At 40.3% G+C, this 15,138-nt stretch overlaps 1 protein-coding gene across 1 annotated transcript in view; it reads left to right on the top strand.

Annotated features, from left to right (window-relative positions):
• The window catches only part of LOC140930272 (uncharacterized), a 26,425-nt gene extending 14,340 nt beyond the window's left edge, over positions 1-12,085 (top strand). Inside the window, exons 14-28 of the mRNA XM_073379949.1 lie at positions 429-563; positions 1,383-1,505; positions 2,688-2,807; positions 3,062-3,190; positions 3,736-3,858; positions 4,568-4,693; positions 5,821-5,937; positions 6,741-6,868; positions 8,145-8,215; positions 8,355-8,497; positions 8,909-9,031; positions 9,582-9,608; positions 10,170-10,272; positions 10,804-11,062; positions 11,873-12,085. Coding sequence (XP_073236050.1) covers positions 429-563; positions 1,383-1,505; positions 2,688-2,807; positions 3,062-3,190; positions 3,736-3,858; positions 4,568-4,693; positions 5,821-5,937; positions 6,741-6,868; positions 8,145-8,215; positions 8,355-8,497; positions 8,909-9,031; positions 9,582-9,608; positions 10,170-10,272; positions 10,804-11,062; positions 11,873-11,887 — 1,742 coding nt within the window. The 3' untranslated portion in view covers positions 11,888-12,085. The remainder of the gene's footprint in view (positions 1-428; positions 564-1,382; positions 1,506-2,687; positions 2,808-3,061; positions 3,191-3,735; positions 3,859-4,567; positions 4,694-5,820; positions 5,938-6,740; positions 6,869-8,144; positions 8,216-8,354; positions 8,498-8,908; positions 9,032-9,581; positions 9,609-10,169; positions 10,273-10,803; positions 11,063-11,872) is intronic.
• The last annotated feature ends 3,053 nt before the right edge of the window (positions 12,086-15,138 follow it).

The following is a 15,138-nucleotide window of genomic DNA, read 5'->3' on the forward strand; positions in this document are numbered from 1 at the left end:
CCCCCCCCCACCACCACCTCCTTCACCACCACCAAGAGTGATTAAAGAGACACGTAAGAGGAATTTTCAAATACTTTTAGCTATGTAGGAAACCAAATATAGTCCCTGGAAAATATTGCTCATTGGCTTCTTAATAATTTGAATGGTTGTACCATAGGGTTTCACTTACAAACTCAAAGGTTAGAACTACTCATAAAGCATTATAAACAGTACTACAGGACAGTGCCGCTCCGTAGCTTTCATTTGAATGTTCACACTTTAGGATTTCATCCACAGACTCAAAAGTTAGAACCACCTTGTACTGCATAGTAAGCAGTACCACAGAAAAGTACTGCTCAGTATTTTTCATTTGAATGGTGACACTTAAGGATTGTATCCATGGTACGTCAACGTGTTCCATTGTATTAAAGTACTATGCCTTGTTTCAGATATTAATGAATGCCAAGAAGTCGGCAACAAAAGGCACAACTGTTCAGAGACTGCTACATGCACGAATGTTCCAGGTTCATATAACTGTTCGTGTGATGCTGGTTTTGAAGGCGACCCGCTAGTGAATTGTACAGGTTAGTACAAATACGCAAAACCAGTCAGCTTTCAGCATTAACATGAATAAAAACTACAACTGTTTCACGTATTTTTTCGACCGACTCCGAGTGTCTCCTTTTCCGTTGCGAAGAGAGGATAGTGGTACATGCATAGCATACATTTTCTTGCAAATGGCAAAACGTTTACACGAGAAACAAAAGGTTGGCTCGTCTAAAACGGGTGACCTGCCTAGCTGGGCTATATTTTCTCCATAAATGCAAAGATTGAGTGGTCGCTTACGGGAGGTGGTCGTTTTAAAAGAATCGAACCACAGAAGGCCTTTTTCCGCGAAAAGGTCCAGGGACATCTACTAAGATAATGTATTGCATGCAATGTCTAATTAACGACATACGTAATTCCATGTTGTCACTCAAGTTCTTCGTATATTCTGAGTGGCATAGTACACACAGCGAACTTAGAGATCAGAGAATGCGTCACGTGGTCACTTAAAAGAGGTCAAAAACAGTGGAAAATCATTAACCGTCAGGCCCAAAAAGTGGTCGCGGTCGTTTACAGGAGGTACTCGTTTACTTGAGCTTTCAACTGTAAGGTTTTGACAGGGAAAGTGTTTGTTTTTTCGATTGGCGGTCGTTTATGGGAGGTGGTCGCTTACGAGAGGTGGTCGCAAATGGAGGTTCGACTGTTTGCACTTTAAATTCCAGCCGGGTCAACTCGGTCAAGGCGACTAAGAGGGTGACCCTTTTTCCCAGGACAACTTTTCTCCTATAAAGGGAGCGCCTGAATGGACAACTGTTCTTACTCATTTTTCACTTTGCTTCATGATTACTGTCCTTTAGATATTGACGAGTGTAATAATGGAGAAGCTCTGTGTAGTCAAGGATGTCAGAACACGCCGGGATCGTATCACTGCACATGTCAACCCGGTTTCCAACTTGAAGCAAACAATGCCACATGCGAAGGTACGTCAGTGGTATGTTTTCGTGATGTAACGTGTCACACTCCTGCGTTTTGTCGCGGTGTGTGCACTGTAACAAACTAAAAGGGGCAAATCATTGCGTGACTCGTCATTACACAGTCCAGTCCGATTTATAATGGTAATAGGACTTAGTGGAGTCCAATTCGGTCGGTAATCATACGAGTGATTAACAAAATCGGATTTGTTTCATCACGAGTATGATTATGTCAGACCAAATTGGACGACACGAAGTTCTCTCACCAATTAATCATAGCCATAACAAAATTTGTTATAGTTTAGGCTTTTTAAACACAAGAAATTCTGAGTTTTTTGCAAGCGTAGAGAACAAGCCTATTACACTGTCTTATTCATTAGTGCTGAAATCAGGACAAATGATAGCCAATCAGATTTAAGAATTTTGTTATAGTTATGATTAATACAGTCAAATCTAGTCCCACCACAATGGTCAGTAACGCCATGTTCACAGGTTCCGGATAGCTTTTCGGGCTGACAGGAAATACTATCAAGTATAGAAAGAACACCTACCTGATGTGTCTCTCCTCTGAAATCAGCACGGCGCAGCTTAACAGAAATTGTGTGTAACCAAAAGACCCATCCAGTATGGTTTTCGCAACGGCTCAAAAGCTATCTGGGATAGTTTGAACGTAACCTAAGAGTTCTTTAAGACGGGTGTTTAGTAAACTGACAATATATGAATCTTGCGAGTCATATTTGTTGAAATACTTCGATAACTCTCTTGATTCAATCTTAGGCCAGTCTTAGTTATGGTGTGAATTAAATTTCCCTGGAAAATTGAAATTAACTTATCAGTTTGGAATTGTACGAGCTTGAAAGATTTTCATTGATAATAGATTTTAATTACCGCCTGTCATTTAAGATGTAGATCGCGACATTTTGGCCTCTTACCTTTAGTTTTCTTCGGGCGATGAAGTCCAGTGATTACCGTTAGTGCCTTTTGTATCAACGTGATGGGCTGTGATTGGTGCATTTCCATCCCTACTGTTCCTGCGAGACGGGGAAGTTGATCCTTCGTTGCGCTGATCTATCGTCTACTATAAAAATAATACATGCATGAGAAATTTGAACTACACTATTACTGTTATTATCGCGAATTTTTTTTTGTTTGTGCTTTATTATAATGCGAATATTCTGTTTCTTTCTTCAGATATAGATGAATGTGATACAGGCCATAACTGTGAGCGTGTTTGCGAGAACTTGATTGGTTCTTACAAATGCGCGTGCCCACCTGGATTTGAACTGAATGCCGATAACACCACGTGCAGAGGTAACAGAACGCGTTACAGAGCTTCACGTTAGTGACGGTCATCACGTTAAGCAAAACAGCAAAAACCAAAAATTGAATATTTACAGTCCTCTCTTGGAAATGCGTAACAAAGTTTCTGTTACGTAACCGAAACTTATTTTACATTGCTTATGACGTTCGAGAGATTCGAACGAAACGTTGTAATATTTTTTTACTCTGAACTTTAGAAATTGTTGTTTTAGAAACTTTTGATTCGTGTTACATTTTCTATTCAGTGGCGGCGGGCAGTGAATGCGACAACTCAAATGGAGGATGTCAACAAATTTGTGTTAACAGAACTGGTTTAATAACATGTTACTGTAACCAAGGATACAATCTCACAAATGATAGGAAAACATGCCAAGGTATTTTAATTTTTTTAAAATTCATTTACGTATTTGACAAGAAATTTGTTTCAGGTGGTACTGAAAGTGACTGTCGGATAGGAGCCATGGTAACATTATCTCATGTGACATAAAATCTCCAAATATTTAAAGGCCGGTTTACGCGCTATGATTAGCCTGAGAAAACAGCTGACATTTCAAGATGCCACCACTGGTTTTTCCGCGAAACGACGTCTGAGAAATGAGCGCAGAAATTCCATACTGATGACGTATCACTACCCAGATCTGGGTAGCGCTTCTGATTGGTTGAAGCAAATTTCTCACGCGATGGGTTTAATGCAAAGCTTGATCTTGAGCCTTAACGAGGAATGCGTAAGGCGTTCAAATAGCTCTCATCCCCTACCCCACCCCCCCCCCCCCCCGCTCCAAAGCGGGTAAAATGACCCCATCTTGCCAGTTTTGCAGCCAATCACAACGCAGGATCCGCTCTATCTTGCCCGCTCACGGATTCAGCCAAATTGTTACTTAACGTGACGCCCCGCCCTAAAGTCATCTCCCACTTTCAGATATCAACGAGTGCATGACAGGAAGCCACGGCTGCAGCCAGAAATGTTCAAATCTAGAAGGAAGTTACATGTGTGGCTGTCATCTGGGATATCAGTTAGGCCCCGATAACAAGACTTGCAATGGTACAATACTTATTTGCTGTACAAAGTTGTTTTTACTTCATCAATAATACGATGATTTAGTTTTTTCTTAGCTAAGAATTAAAAGTCAATTAGTGACGTCTATCTGTTTCCACATTCTTGTGATCTACCTCCTTGTCATACAACATATCACCCTTTATTTTGCACTTATCTATTTTCGTTCATCGGAACTAATCCTTCAGATAACAGCTTATCAATGCTACGAGAAAGACAAACACATCACACGCCATTGGTCACATGAGAAACGAGAAGAGGACTGGGTTAACTTTCGAGTTACTGTATTTTTTTGGAAAAACCTTTTGGGGCTGTTACTGGGGACTGGGGGAAAATGACCAATAAGTGACCGCCACATCTCCACTTAACAATCCCAGAAGTTTTTGCAAAATTGACTAAGCCATTTTCTTTCTAGCTTTTAAAGTGGTGAATTGCGTTTATCATGTTTCATTGCTACAAAATGTTTGCGACTGATATAGAAATTGTCTTTGAATCTCTCTCTATTTGTTGAATTAATCCTTCCTTTCTTCCACTCTTCTTACTCATAATGTGACGAAAGATTTCCTCTCAAAATTTGCGTAACGACATTCTCTATTGATGTTGAAAGAAAAACGTCTCAGCGCGTTATTACCTTTTAATAACAGCGAGGAAAAACGTTTTGCCCATTCTTACCCGTTTTTTTTTGCTTGGCTTACAGATCTGGATGAATGCAGTTCTGCCGCCCTTAACAGTTGTAGCCAGATCTGTAAAAACAGCCAGGGTTCATTCCAGTGCGCATGCGATGATGGATTCAACCTTCAAGCAGACAATACTTCCTGTTCTGGTAAGACATAATCTCAATAAGTACAAACGTCAGCTAAGAGGTCACTAAATAAACTTATTTCAGACCAAGGAGGACTGGGTACGAGTCTGTGTATTATGGTATAAACAAAACGAGACTAGAATTTTCCACAAGTTGCTCGAGATTTTCCAAAACTTTTTCCGTAATTTCCTAAAAAGTTGCTCAAAATTTGCTCAAAAAACAATCAAAAGTTGCTTTTTGTAACGAAAGTTGATCAAAAGTTGCTCGAAAAAAACACCAAAAGCTGCCGAGCAAATTGTGGAAAGCCCTAAACGAGACCCACATAGTCAGAAAGAGCAGACCGAGGTTTGCGAAATTCTCAAGTTTGGTGCAAATCGAGGCAATAATGAATAAGGTACTCCTATTTTAAATACTTGACAATTTAATAAGAGATGTATGAATTGCCGGACACATTGTTTTGACGTCTATGCGGCTTTTTTTCGTAAATTGTAGAGTTTTTTGAATCGCTGTATGTCTCTTGCTCAAAATAGCCCTAATCAACGCCAGACTTGAGGATTCTGTAAATCTCAGTTCGTCTTTCTTACTTTGTGCGTTTCGTGTTATTTATCCCATAATAAACGGACACATACCCAGTCTCACACGGTTTGAAATTAGGGAATAGGTCTGGCCCAGTCCTCACTCCATTTTTCCTGTTCCGTGGTCAGTTTGTTTTCAGTGGGCATACCGTCGAACCTACGGTAAGCGACCATCAAAAATTCCAGGATTTACTAGTCGCTTCCAGGAGGCTGTTGCTTACGAGTGGTTTCAAGGCCTCGTTGGATAAAACCCTCCTTGTTTTGTATAATTCTTCATATCATGCTCAATCTCATTCAGTAATTGTTAAATGATTATAATTATCTAAAGCTACGTTATACAATTTACAAATATGATTATAAACTGATGATAGTCTTATTTCGCTTCCCTGTCGCTTGCGTCGCAAAACGACAAGAATAGCTTTAAGACCAAAGTCAGTAATCCTGACTGCTCGTACTTATGGGACGTTTAATATTTGCAAGTAGTATGCGGAAGGTGCTAGTATTTTGTGACTCTGTCACTGTCACGGAAGTCAGGCTATTAATATGTCGATCTAAGGTGTATTTCTGTTTCAGATATTGACGAGTGTAACTCAACTGCAGTTTGTAGCGACGGCGCATGCGTGAACATTCCTGGTTCATTCTATTGCCAGTGTCCTACAGCTTTATCTTATGATCAGGGACGTTGTAAAGGTAAGTGAAAACAAACAAAAAACAAATTGAAAAACAGGGGCTGCGTGGAGGAGGGGGGAGGGTGGGAGAAGGTTGGTGGATTACGACTAAGACTCCCTTGGTGGGCTCTTCCATACAATGCAAATATAGTAGCTTGCCTTAACCCCTTCTTTTTCAGAGGGATTAATGGAGTCTCTTAAGGTAGTTGTAACTTTTGAGTCTGTGGATGAAATCCTATGGTGTTACCATTCAAATGAAACCTTTTCAGCAGTACTTTCACATGGTGCTATTTATATAGTATACTTTTCTAACTTTTGAGTCTGTAGATGAAATCCTATGGTGTTACCATTCAAATGAAACCTCTTCAGCTGTACTTTCACACAGTACTATTTATTTAGTATGCAGTTCTACTTTTGAATCTGTGGACAATCCTGAAACCTCTTGGTAGTACTTTCCCATGGTATCATTGGCTTTTCAACATTTTACTAGACGTTTTTAAAACGCCATTTGTCGGTACGATGCCTTGTCTCCTCCATTACGTTTGCCATAACTTGGTTGAAGCTCTGCATCTCTCTTTTTTAATAAAGGGCTCCAAAACATCAGATATCCAGTGAATGAAGTGTTCGTAGTTATTACGTCACTTCCGGCTCTTATCCATCTACACTGACGCGGCGATGACCTGGATTTTCTTTACTTTTTTCTTTGAACCTAGTGTTCTGTTGCATTTTGAAATACTCACTTATTATCAAACTCCTACTCACTTAGGATTCGTGGTTGGTTGCATTACTCAGAATGCGTTTGTATTGATGTCATTTATTCCACAGCCGTAAGAGTATTTGAACTCATCATGACATTAGGAGCTTTCAATGGCAAGCCAGTGGTGTGGGACAGGTCACTTGAGGACAAACTGTCTACGAAGTTTGGATTCCTGGCCAGAAGAGTTGAGAAACAGGTTAGAAACAAAGACGAAGAGATTAAAAGATATATACTACATGTCTTATTTCATTAAAAGTGGCCACTAGGTTTTCGCCTGGCGCCGGTCGCAGCCCAGCTCCAGGCCAATGCGCTCTCCAAATATGTAGGGGTCTTGCCATCCTGGTCGGCACAGCTGGATAGCCCAAGAACTGCCCTAACAGTGGGTAGGTGGATCATGTCTGGGGGGCAAAGCTAGTGGGGTAGAGAGGGGGCTATTTTGACACAACCCCTTCAATAAGGAACAGTGTTTGCTGGAAGCCCTGACTGGCAAGCACTTTGTTTTTACTTTGCCGTAGCCAGCTGAATCAGGCCTCTGCTGAGAATAATTATCATGATAATTGCAAAGCTCAGTGGGAGACGCAGACAGTTACCCAATGTCCTGTGTGGGGAGGGTGAACGTCTTGGTAGCAAGGACATACTTGTGCACACTCACTGAAGCCATGTTTACATAAATTCAGTCAGGCATATCGTAAATCCTTGATGAGGCCGCATCTCTAAAATAAGCCCCCTTCTCTTCGGGGGAACAAAGTAAAAACCTTCCTCTTCCCTTAGTATTCTTCACTAAAAAAATGATAGACTGTATGAATCAATCACGACTGTAAAACTCTATTTGAACTGATCCGGGATGGTTTATTCACATGTTGAAGTTCGGATTTGTTTTTGATTCCCGGCATCACGACCCTCAACTTCTCGTACTTGCACTTTTTCACATTGTGTTGTGGTGTGAAGAATTGTTCAGTATCTTTTCTATCTTTTGTATTACGTGATCTGGTGATTGCACCCATACGCAACACCAATTTCCTACCTCTTGTTTCCTCTCTCCCTATCCCCCTCATTTCTAATACCGCTTCTTGATGCCTTCTCTACCTTTCTGGGTTTGGAGGGCACTGACCATTACATGGTTGAATGGATGATATTTTTTTCAGGAAGCATACCGTAAAATTCCGAAAATAAGCCCTCGGGCTTATGTTTTTCAAAGGCCCTTTTTGAGGGGCTTATTTTTGGAGGAGCTTATATTGGGAGGGGTTTATCTATGGAGGGAAATTTGCGTTTCAAATTAGATTGGGCTAGCCTTATAGCTGGAAGTAAATTTACTGTTTTTGCTTTGTTTTATTTTGTATTTGAGGGCAATTTTCCAAGTACAAGCTCCCGGGGGGCTTATATTTAGAGGGGCTTATTTTCGGAGTTTGACGGTATTTTCAAATGCAGTATTCATTTTTTATTTCTAATGTGAATGTAATGTTTTCTTGCAGTGCAATTTGTGGTTTGCTGGGAAAGCAAGGTTTACAGGAAGGTTCTTAAAATGCCTTGTGCGAGCATTTAGGTAGATCACATTTTTAGTTGCTCTTGATCTTGCATTAATTTTTTGGTGAAATGATGCAACTCTGAGTTTTATACTGTTCTATTTATCCTTTTTGCGTATTAACTATTTATTTACCAATTTTTCTATTTAATTTGCCTAGGCAAGGGAGCGTGGTTGCAGATATTGACATGCAGTTTGCTGACAACGCCACTGATGTTACTAACGACGTTGTTATTAGCCAACTGCCAAGATCTGGGCAGATGGGAAATCTGACGTACAATCCATCAACTGTAACAGTTTCAGGTGCGTTTATAAGCCATCGTATTTCAACAATGGACGGTCAACGAAAATCAGTCAACAAGCCGGCTGGAAAGGGCGCCTTTAAATCCGTAAAGTTCCCAAGTTTTAACGTGATTTTTTGAAAACTGACAGAAATAAAAGAAAGAAAGTTGGTGAGGACGATAGTAGCGTAATTTTACAGACTTTTGTATGGCGCGCTTTCTTAGGACGTTTAACTGTAAGGCTCATCATAATTTTAAGGCTCTCATCCCAGCAGTGTCGGTGGATATTTGCTCACTGGTCTTTATCAAACCTTGAAAAAAAGAAACCGTTGATGGATGTATTCCAAGTCTATTTCCCTTTTGACGTCTCCTATTTCCTGTGAATCAAATGTTATATTGACCTCCTCGACCTTTTTTCAATGCCTTCCATTAGATTTTGACGAGTGTCAGCAGGCAACTCACAACTGTCATGCGCAGGCAAGTTGTATCAACAAAGAAGGCTCGTTTGAATGCAAGTGCAAGGATGGTTACCAAGGCGACGGAATCACAAACTGCGGTAAGTACAGACTATTTATGGTGGTTGTGGGGCAAAACAGGGGGATGGGGAGGGGGCTTCTGACACAACTTTTTAGCGTCAGATTTATGCAGTGTTTTGCGAGGCTTTTAATGGAAATATATTTTTCTCATACCTGAACCAGCTGCAGGTGCATCATGATTGCAGAGCTTAGAAGGCATGATGTGAAAGCCAGTCTGAGTCTTATGCGTGGGGGGGGGGTTAGGAAGGTAAATTTTTGGTACTAAGTTTCGTGGTAGGCCCATAATACACCTTGTTTACCTCCTTTTTAGCGGTCACGTCACAGTCGTAAGTGACAATAGTCCGTTTGCCTTGATAAGATAGCAGAGTAGAAAAAAAATGCGTGCGTATCGCACTAAGCTTGCGTTTGCTTTAATCGTATGAACATCTCATGTGTTTGCTGTTGTGAATTTAAAAATTCAGGCGGAAGGTCGACAGTTTTGACCATCCGTAGAAAAGAAACGTAACTAAGGAGGCCTGTGTTATCAAAAAGTTAAACAAAATCAAGTCAAACTTCTTTCCTTTGTTGTAGATCCTGCACCGAAAGCTGCGGAGACAGGTATTGTAGTTTTTCAGTTTAGTCTGATGGCTTTGTTTATTATTTTATGTTACTATTTTTATGAGTTTAATTAAGGAGCGTATGCTCGTGTGAACATGCGCGTGATCTCAAGGATTTTTCTTTATCGTTCTCCTTATGCTCGTGCCTATAAAGGTTTAAAAAAGGTTTGAAGGGTTGTTAAGTGCACTTACCTTATGCAGCTAGTTTACAGGCACTCCACTCAAATACTTGAAGCAGACAATTCAAATACAACTGGTAGGAGGTAGCCAGTTAGCTATTTACAAGCGTTGCCAAGGATTTGAACTCGGAACGACCGAGAACAAATCCAGGCTGAGCGGAACTCGAACGCGGGACCGCCGGATTGCGAATCTGACCACTCGGCCACGCTGCCTTTTGACTGTTGCGGCCGTCCTCACAAGCGCATACGCTTCTCATTCTAATGCTTTTAACTATGCTTATTCTTGCGATTGCTTGCTAGTGAGGACACTAGCTTGTTTAGTTGAAGGGACTAATTTTTTTTTACTTAAAGCATTTTTTTGCTCCGGTTTTATGTTTGCACAGATGACGATGACAAGAAGAAGAGGGCGGCAATAATTCTTGGTTCCATTTTTGGAGCTCTAATTCTTCTGATTATTATCGTGCTGTGCATTGTCCAGCGAAAAAAGTAAGTCATCTTGAGACGCAACATTCGTCACAGATGTTATCTAACCCCGGCTAGTAAAGTCTGCGAAGCATCGCCAAGATCTATTTTCTGGGCCCTGAGAACGCCATAAACAATCTTATCTCAGATAAGGAATGTGAGACGAGTAATTGGAAGGATAAGTTGAGAGTATTGATCAAAGCAATTCTGTGTCATAATTGTCAGTGTAAGGGTTGATTTCCACTGTCACGTAATTTTCACGTGCGTACGAGCGTAAAATTTACGTTCGCAAATATAATAGAGGCAATGCATGAACGATCGCTCGTAAGCGTAAAAGTTGAACCTCGGTCATCTTCACGTTTAAGCTTAACACTTGCCTCTATTTTATTTTGCGTGATTAAAATTTACGTGCGTTAACGTTCGTAGCCAAAAACGCGTCAGTGTAAATCGACCTAAAAGAAGCTTTCGTCTCTTTCTGTTAAGGCTCTTTTGGTGCTTTTCCCGCCAATACTTCGCCTTTTCAATAGTTACAAGCTTTGTTTGTTTTGTTTTCAGGCGATACAAGGCGAAAATGAGTGAGGCAGACCGTGGTATAAGTTTATCGTCCCGCAGTGTTCAATCTGATATTTCTCACCCTAATGATCAGAATGATAAAAACAAGAGAGGCTCCTACGTGGTGAATGCTGACCCAGAATATGAGAACGCCAGGACGCCGGATCGTCAGATGTCCCAGATGAGCGGAGACTACGACTACCCAGACCCGTATCCCCAGAATCAGAGGGAGGGCTACTATGACAACCCGGGGTTGAAGAAGGTATTCACACAAAAAAATTACAGTTTTCCCAAGATCTTCTCCAAAATTCATGATACAAAAACAACGGAATTCATACGATTGTAACCATGAGGATGGAGTCACCAGCATTAGTTCCATTACTACCGCCCTGACTGTTACAACTATCGTCACTATCACCAGTGCGAGTGATAACCACCATTATCACCACCGCCACTTATACCACCACCACCAGTGCTACCAACTACAGTTGTTGTACCTCTACCATCACTAGCGTGAGTGAACACCACCACAATTATCACCACTATCATTTATACCACCACCACTTCTGCCACTACTATTAGTTGCAGTGTGACCGTTACTAATACCAGTACCGCAACCATTGCAACTATCACTAGTGTTAGTGAACACCACCACCAATATCACCACTGTCGCTATCACTACCACTGCTACACTACCATTATTTCCAGTGTGAACGTGGCCGCTACCACTATCATCCGTGCTATCGCACACTACCAGCACTATCACCAGTACTACTTCTCCCACCATCACTACCACCAATATTGTCACTATCACCCCTAATTCCACCTCAGTGGCCACCACCACTACCCTTGCAATCCCTATTAACAATACTACTAGTGTCACTACCATTACCATTATTACTACTACTTTCCTATTGCTACCACCACTACCAACAACAGTGTTGTCACGTGAAGACTTTCACCACTGCCGTCACCAATATCATACATGGTGTATTGCTTCACCGCCATACACTATTCTGTTATGTAGTTTATAAATAAAAGTACTTTTAATATATTTTTTCTTAATTTACAGGACTCCGCCATGTGAACGAGCACTCCCTGGTGACCTATTTATTATGCTACCATAACCTGCACGTAAATTCCTGTCCATGTTTTGTATGACCTACCCTTTTTGTATCGTTTTCAATGCTGATTTTTTTAGTAAAACTTGCTTCTATTGCAAAACGGTTCTCGCAACTTTAAGCACGAGTTTTATTTATCCACGAATAAAACGGGGTACAAACTATCACTTGTTGCTTGCATTCATTTTCCCCTTTTCTACCTCGTCCATAGACGCTATGATCGACCTTAAAGAGACCCCGAACGGACTCATGGAAAGGTTACAAAGCGCTGCTTAAGAGTAAAAAGGGTGTTTTTATTTCAAGGAGGAAAGTTATTTATCTATAAATAAATTTTAACATGTCTTGCTTTTTGTTATTTTTTAAAAACTACAACATTCACTACTCTACTCAAAATATTTGTGCCATAACACAGTACTCAATAAATCGTCCGTGTTGGTGAATAGACAGCTCTGGATTTCAGGACTAGGACGACCACGAGGACTACACTTAGTTTTAAGTTTTATCGCCTATTCTCGAAACAAGGACACCCTGGAAAGCTTTATCTTACTTTTTTTTCACCACAACCGTTAGTTTATCTCCGTTGAACGAGGTAAAGCCCTTTCCCGATCGCTAATTGATATAACTTGTTTTTGCCACTACGACATTCTCGCTTAAACTCGTAGTAGAATGACGATGGCTACCACATTTGTCCGCCATAATGACTTTGATTTGGGCGTTGGTTTGACTCTAAAGCTCTCTAATGTCATACTCTATATTTCCAATATTCATATTTTTACCACCTCTTTGGTCATGTGGTATGGTAGAGTCCCTCATTCGCTGCTCAACAAGATGACGAGAAGGCAAAATATTCTCCGTGACGAGCAAGACAGCTGTTATAGTAACATAATATATTGATTTAGCCAGGGCTAAAAGCGAAGCTCTTGATAATTTCTATAGTTTGCTCAAACAAAATATAAAATCGTATAATGCTCAGCGGCGAAGGCAACGAGAACGGTAAAAAAAAAACAATAGGTCTAATTAGCAAAAAAGCAACTTTGCACGTGCAGCACACTTTTTTTGTTCATTTCTTTCCGTTGTTTTGCACGATTGTTACGTGAAACTTCAAGAAACGCTCATTTTCACCCTGGTGGCCGCTAGCATCCCGCCTCTACAAAATTTCATTTTGTTCCTCCAACAGAAAATGTCTCCTTTTGTTTTTCCCCTCTCGCTCAAGCTCTTTTTGTCGTTAGCTTCGCTGGTCTGTCGTTCTACTTTTTTTCTTTTTCTTTCTCTTTCTCTATATTCCAAATTTGTGGACATGGCAATTAATCTAAGCTTAATACTTAAAAAAAAACACGGATACAGAAACATTTTCCGCTTTCCGTTTTCGTCTTTATTGACTCTTTATTGTGTTTGCTTCACAAGACGCGGGTGGCCATACGCTTTCCTGCCAAAATAACCTGACATTTGGCATCGGCTTACATGTAGTGACTGTATGGACGGTCGTTCGTACGCTACGTCAAAACCAAATTTTCTAGGATGGATAGTTTACCAAATTTTCTTACCCGTGGTGTTCCGCTGGCGCGCGTCGCGCACGAGAGCTCCGCTATAACGCATCATTTCTAGCTCACAGTACCCTTGTAACACTAAGCCTGAATGCTTGCATCTTCGAGTTTCACTTCGCCGATGTCGAGGTTGCGGATGTTAACATTGAATCACGATGTGGAAATGATACCTTGGCAATGTTTGGTGATGTAGACCACATAACGAGAATTGGCTTACGGGCATCTTTTATTTTTCCAAAGCGGGTAGTCAAATATTTTGCCATGAAATTTCAAATATCTTTTAGTGATATAATCGCAATTGATAAGGTTTGTTTATTTACGTCTTTTTAAAGTGATGATTTGGTCTACAAACCTGACCATCTTGCGTATTTTGCCCCCTCAAGCGAGGTCCGAACAATTATTATTACTGCCTAATTGAATACTGTGACCTAGAACCGATCAATGATTCATGGTAGTGTTTTTAAGCGATCAAGAGGGCACTTAGTCCACATACCAAGACGTCCATTTTTTTTTGGCGACCATCTTACATTTTCCGAAGGCGGTACCTTGTGATTTCCGACTAAAAACTGAAATATCTTCTCTCTTTATTTTTGGTCAAAGGAAGGCAGGAAATGGTGTTAGGCGATGTCACGAGGACTTCGATTTTAGTTGGCGGCATCTTACTTCTTAAAAAAGAGGTAAGCGTGTTTTGTGTCTGAAATTTCCACTAAAATTTACCTAACAATAAACCCATTTTTACTCAATCATTAATGAATTATAATCATCACCCGAAACATACCTAACCTTCTATTCATACAAATATACCCCTAATCAACCCAAATCTGAACCTTGTACTACCTTAAAGAGAGAAGACATGTGACGTCACAAAAGTTCAAATTAATTATAAAAATTATGTGATTGGTTAGCAGGCCTAGATCGTAAACGTTACGATCCAAGCCAGTTTTAAACTGAAAGATTTGTATAGAGTCATCAGAGCATAACAGTGCTTTTATCTATCCACCGAAAAAGTCTTACTTTTTGCAACGGCGCTTTTTTCATATTGCTCCTTCTGGATATGCCAATAAATCACGTAACTTCACAAAATTTGTTTTCGTGAAGTCATCACTTCACCAATTCATAACTAACCTTTACCGTGTCAAACCTAGAAATCACCTTTTTAACCAATCATAACATAATCACCACCTTATTATAACTGATCTTTACCTTATCATCAGCTAAGTATCAGCTAATTACGCCTATTCGATAATTGTACCTTATCCCAGCTGATCATTGAACAATACGCATTGTTTATTATTACATTTTGTTATATAGCTAGAATTTTTTTCCCGACAGCGCGCGCTCTCATTGGTTACTTTGAGTTCAGATCACATCTGACTATGAAACTATTTCCCACCAAAATCTTTGAGCGGGCTACATTGCAAATTCAATGACGTGAGAGGGTAACATTGCACTGTTACCGGCGAATGTTGACCGCTTGAGAGATTTATTTTCATAAATTTCTACACGAAAAAGTTTTTCTAACAAATCACTTTAAAACTGGTCCCTCGGGAAACAGTTAATTTTGTTTCCCTAGGGAAGCATTGAGATTCTCGGGAAACAAAATTGACTGTTTCCCTTGGGAGGAGTCGTTAAGTGTTTATTATTTCACCTGCCATTATTATTCCATTACGATT

Source organism: Porites lutea, chromosome 3, assembly GCF_958299795.1.
Source record: "Porites lutea chromosome 3, jaPorLute2.1, whole genome shotgun sequence".
NCBI lineage: Eukaryota > Metazoa > Cnidaria > Anthozoa > Scleractinia > Poritidae > Porites > Porites lutea.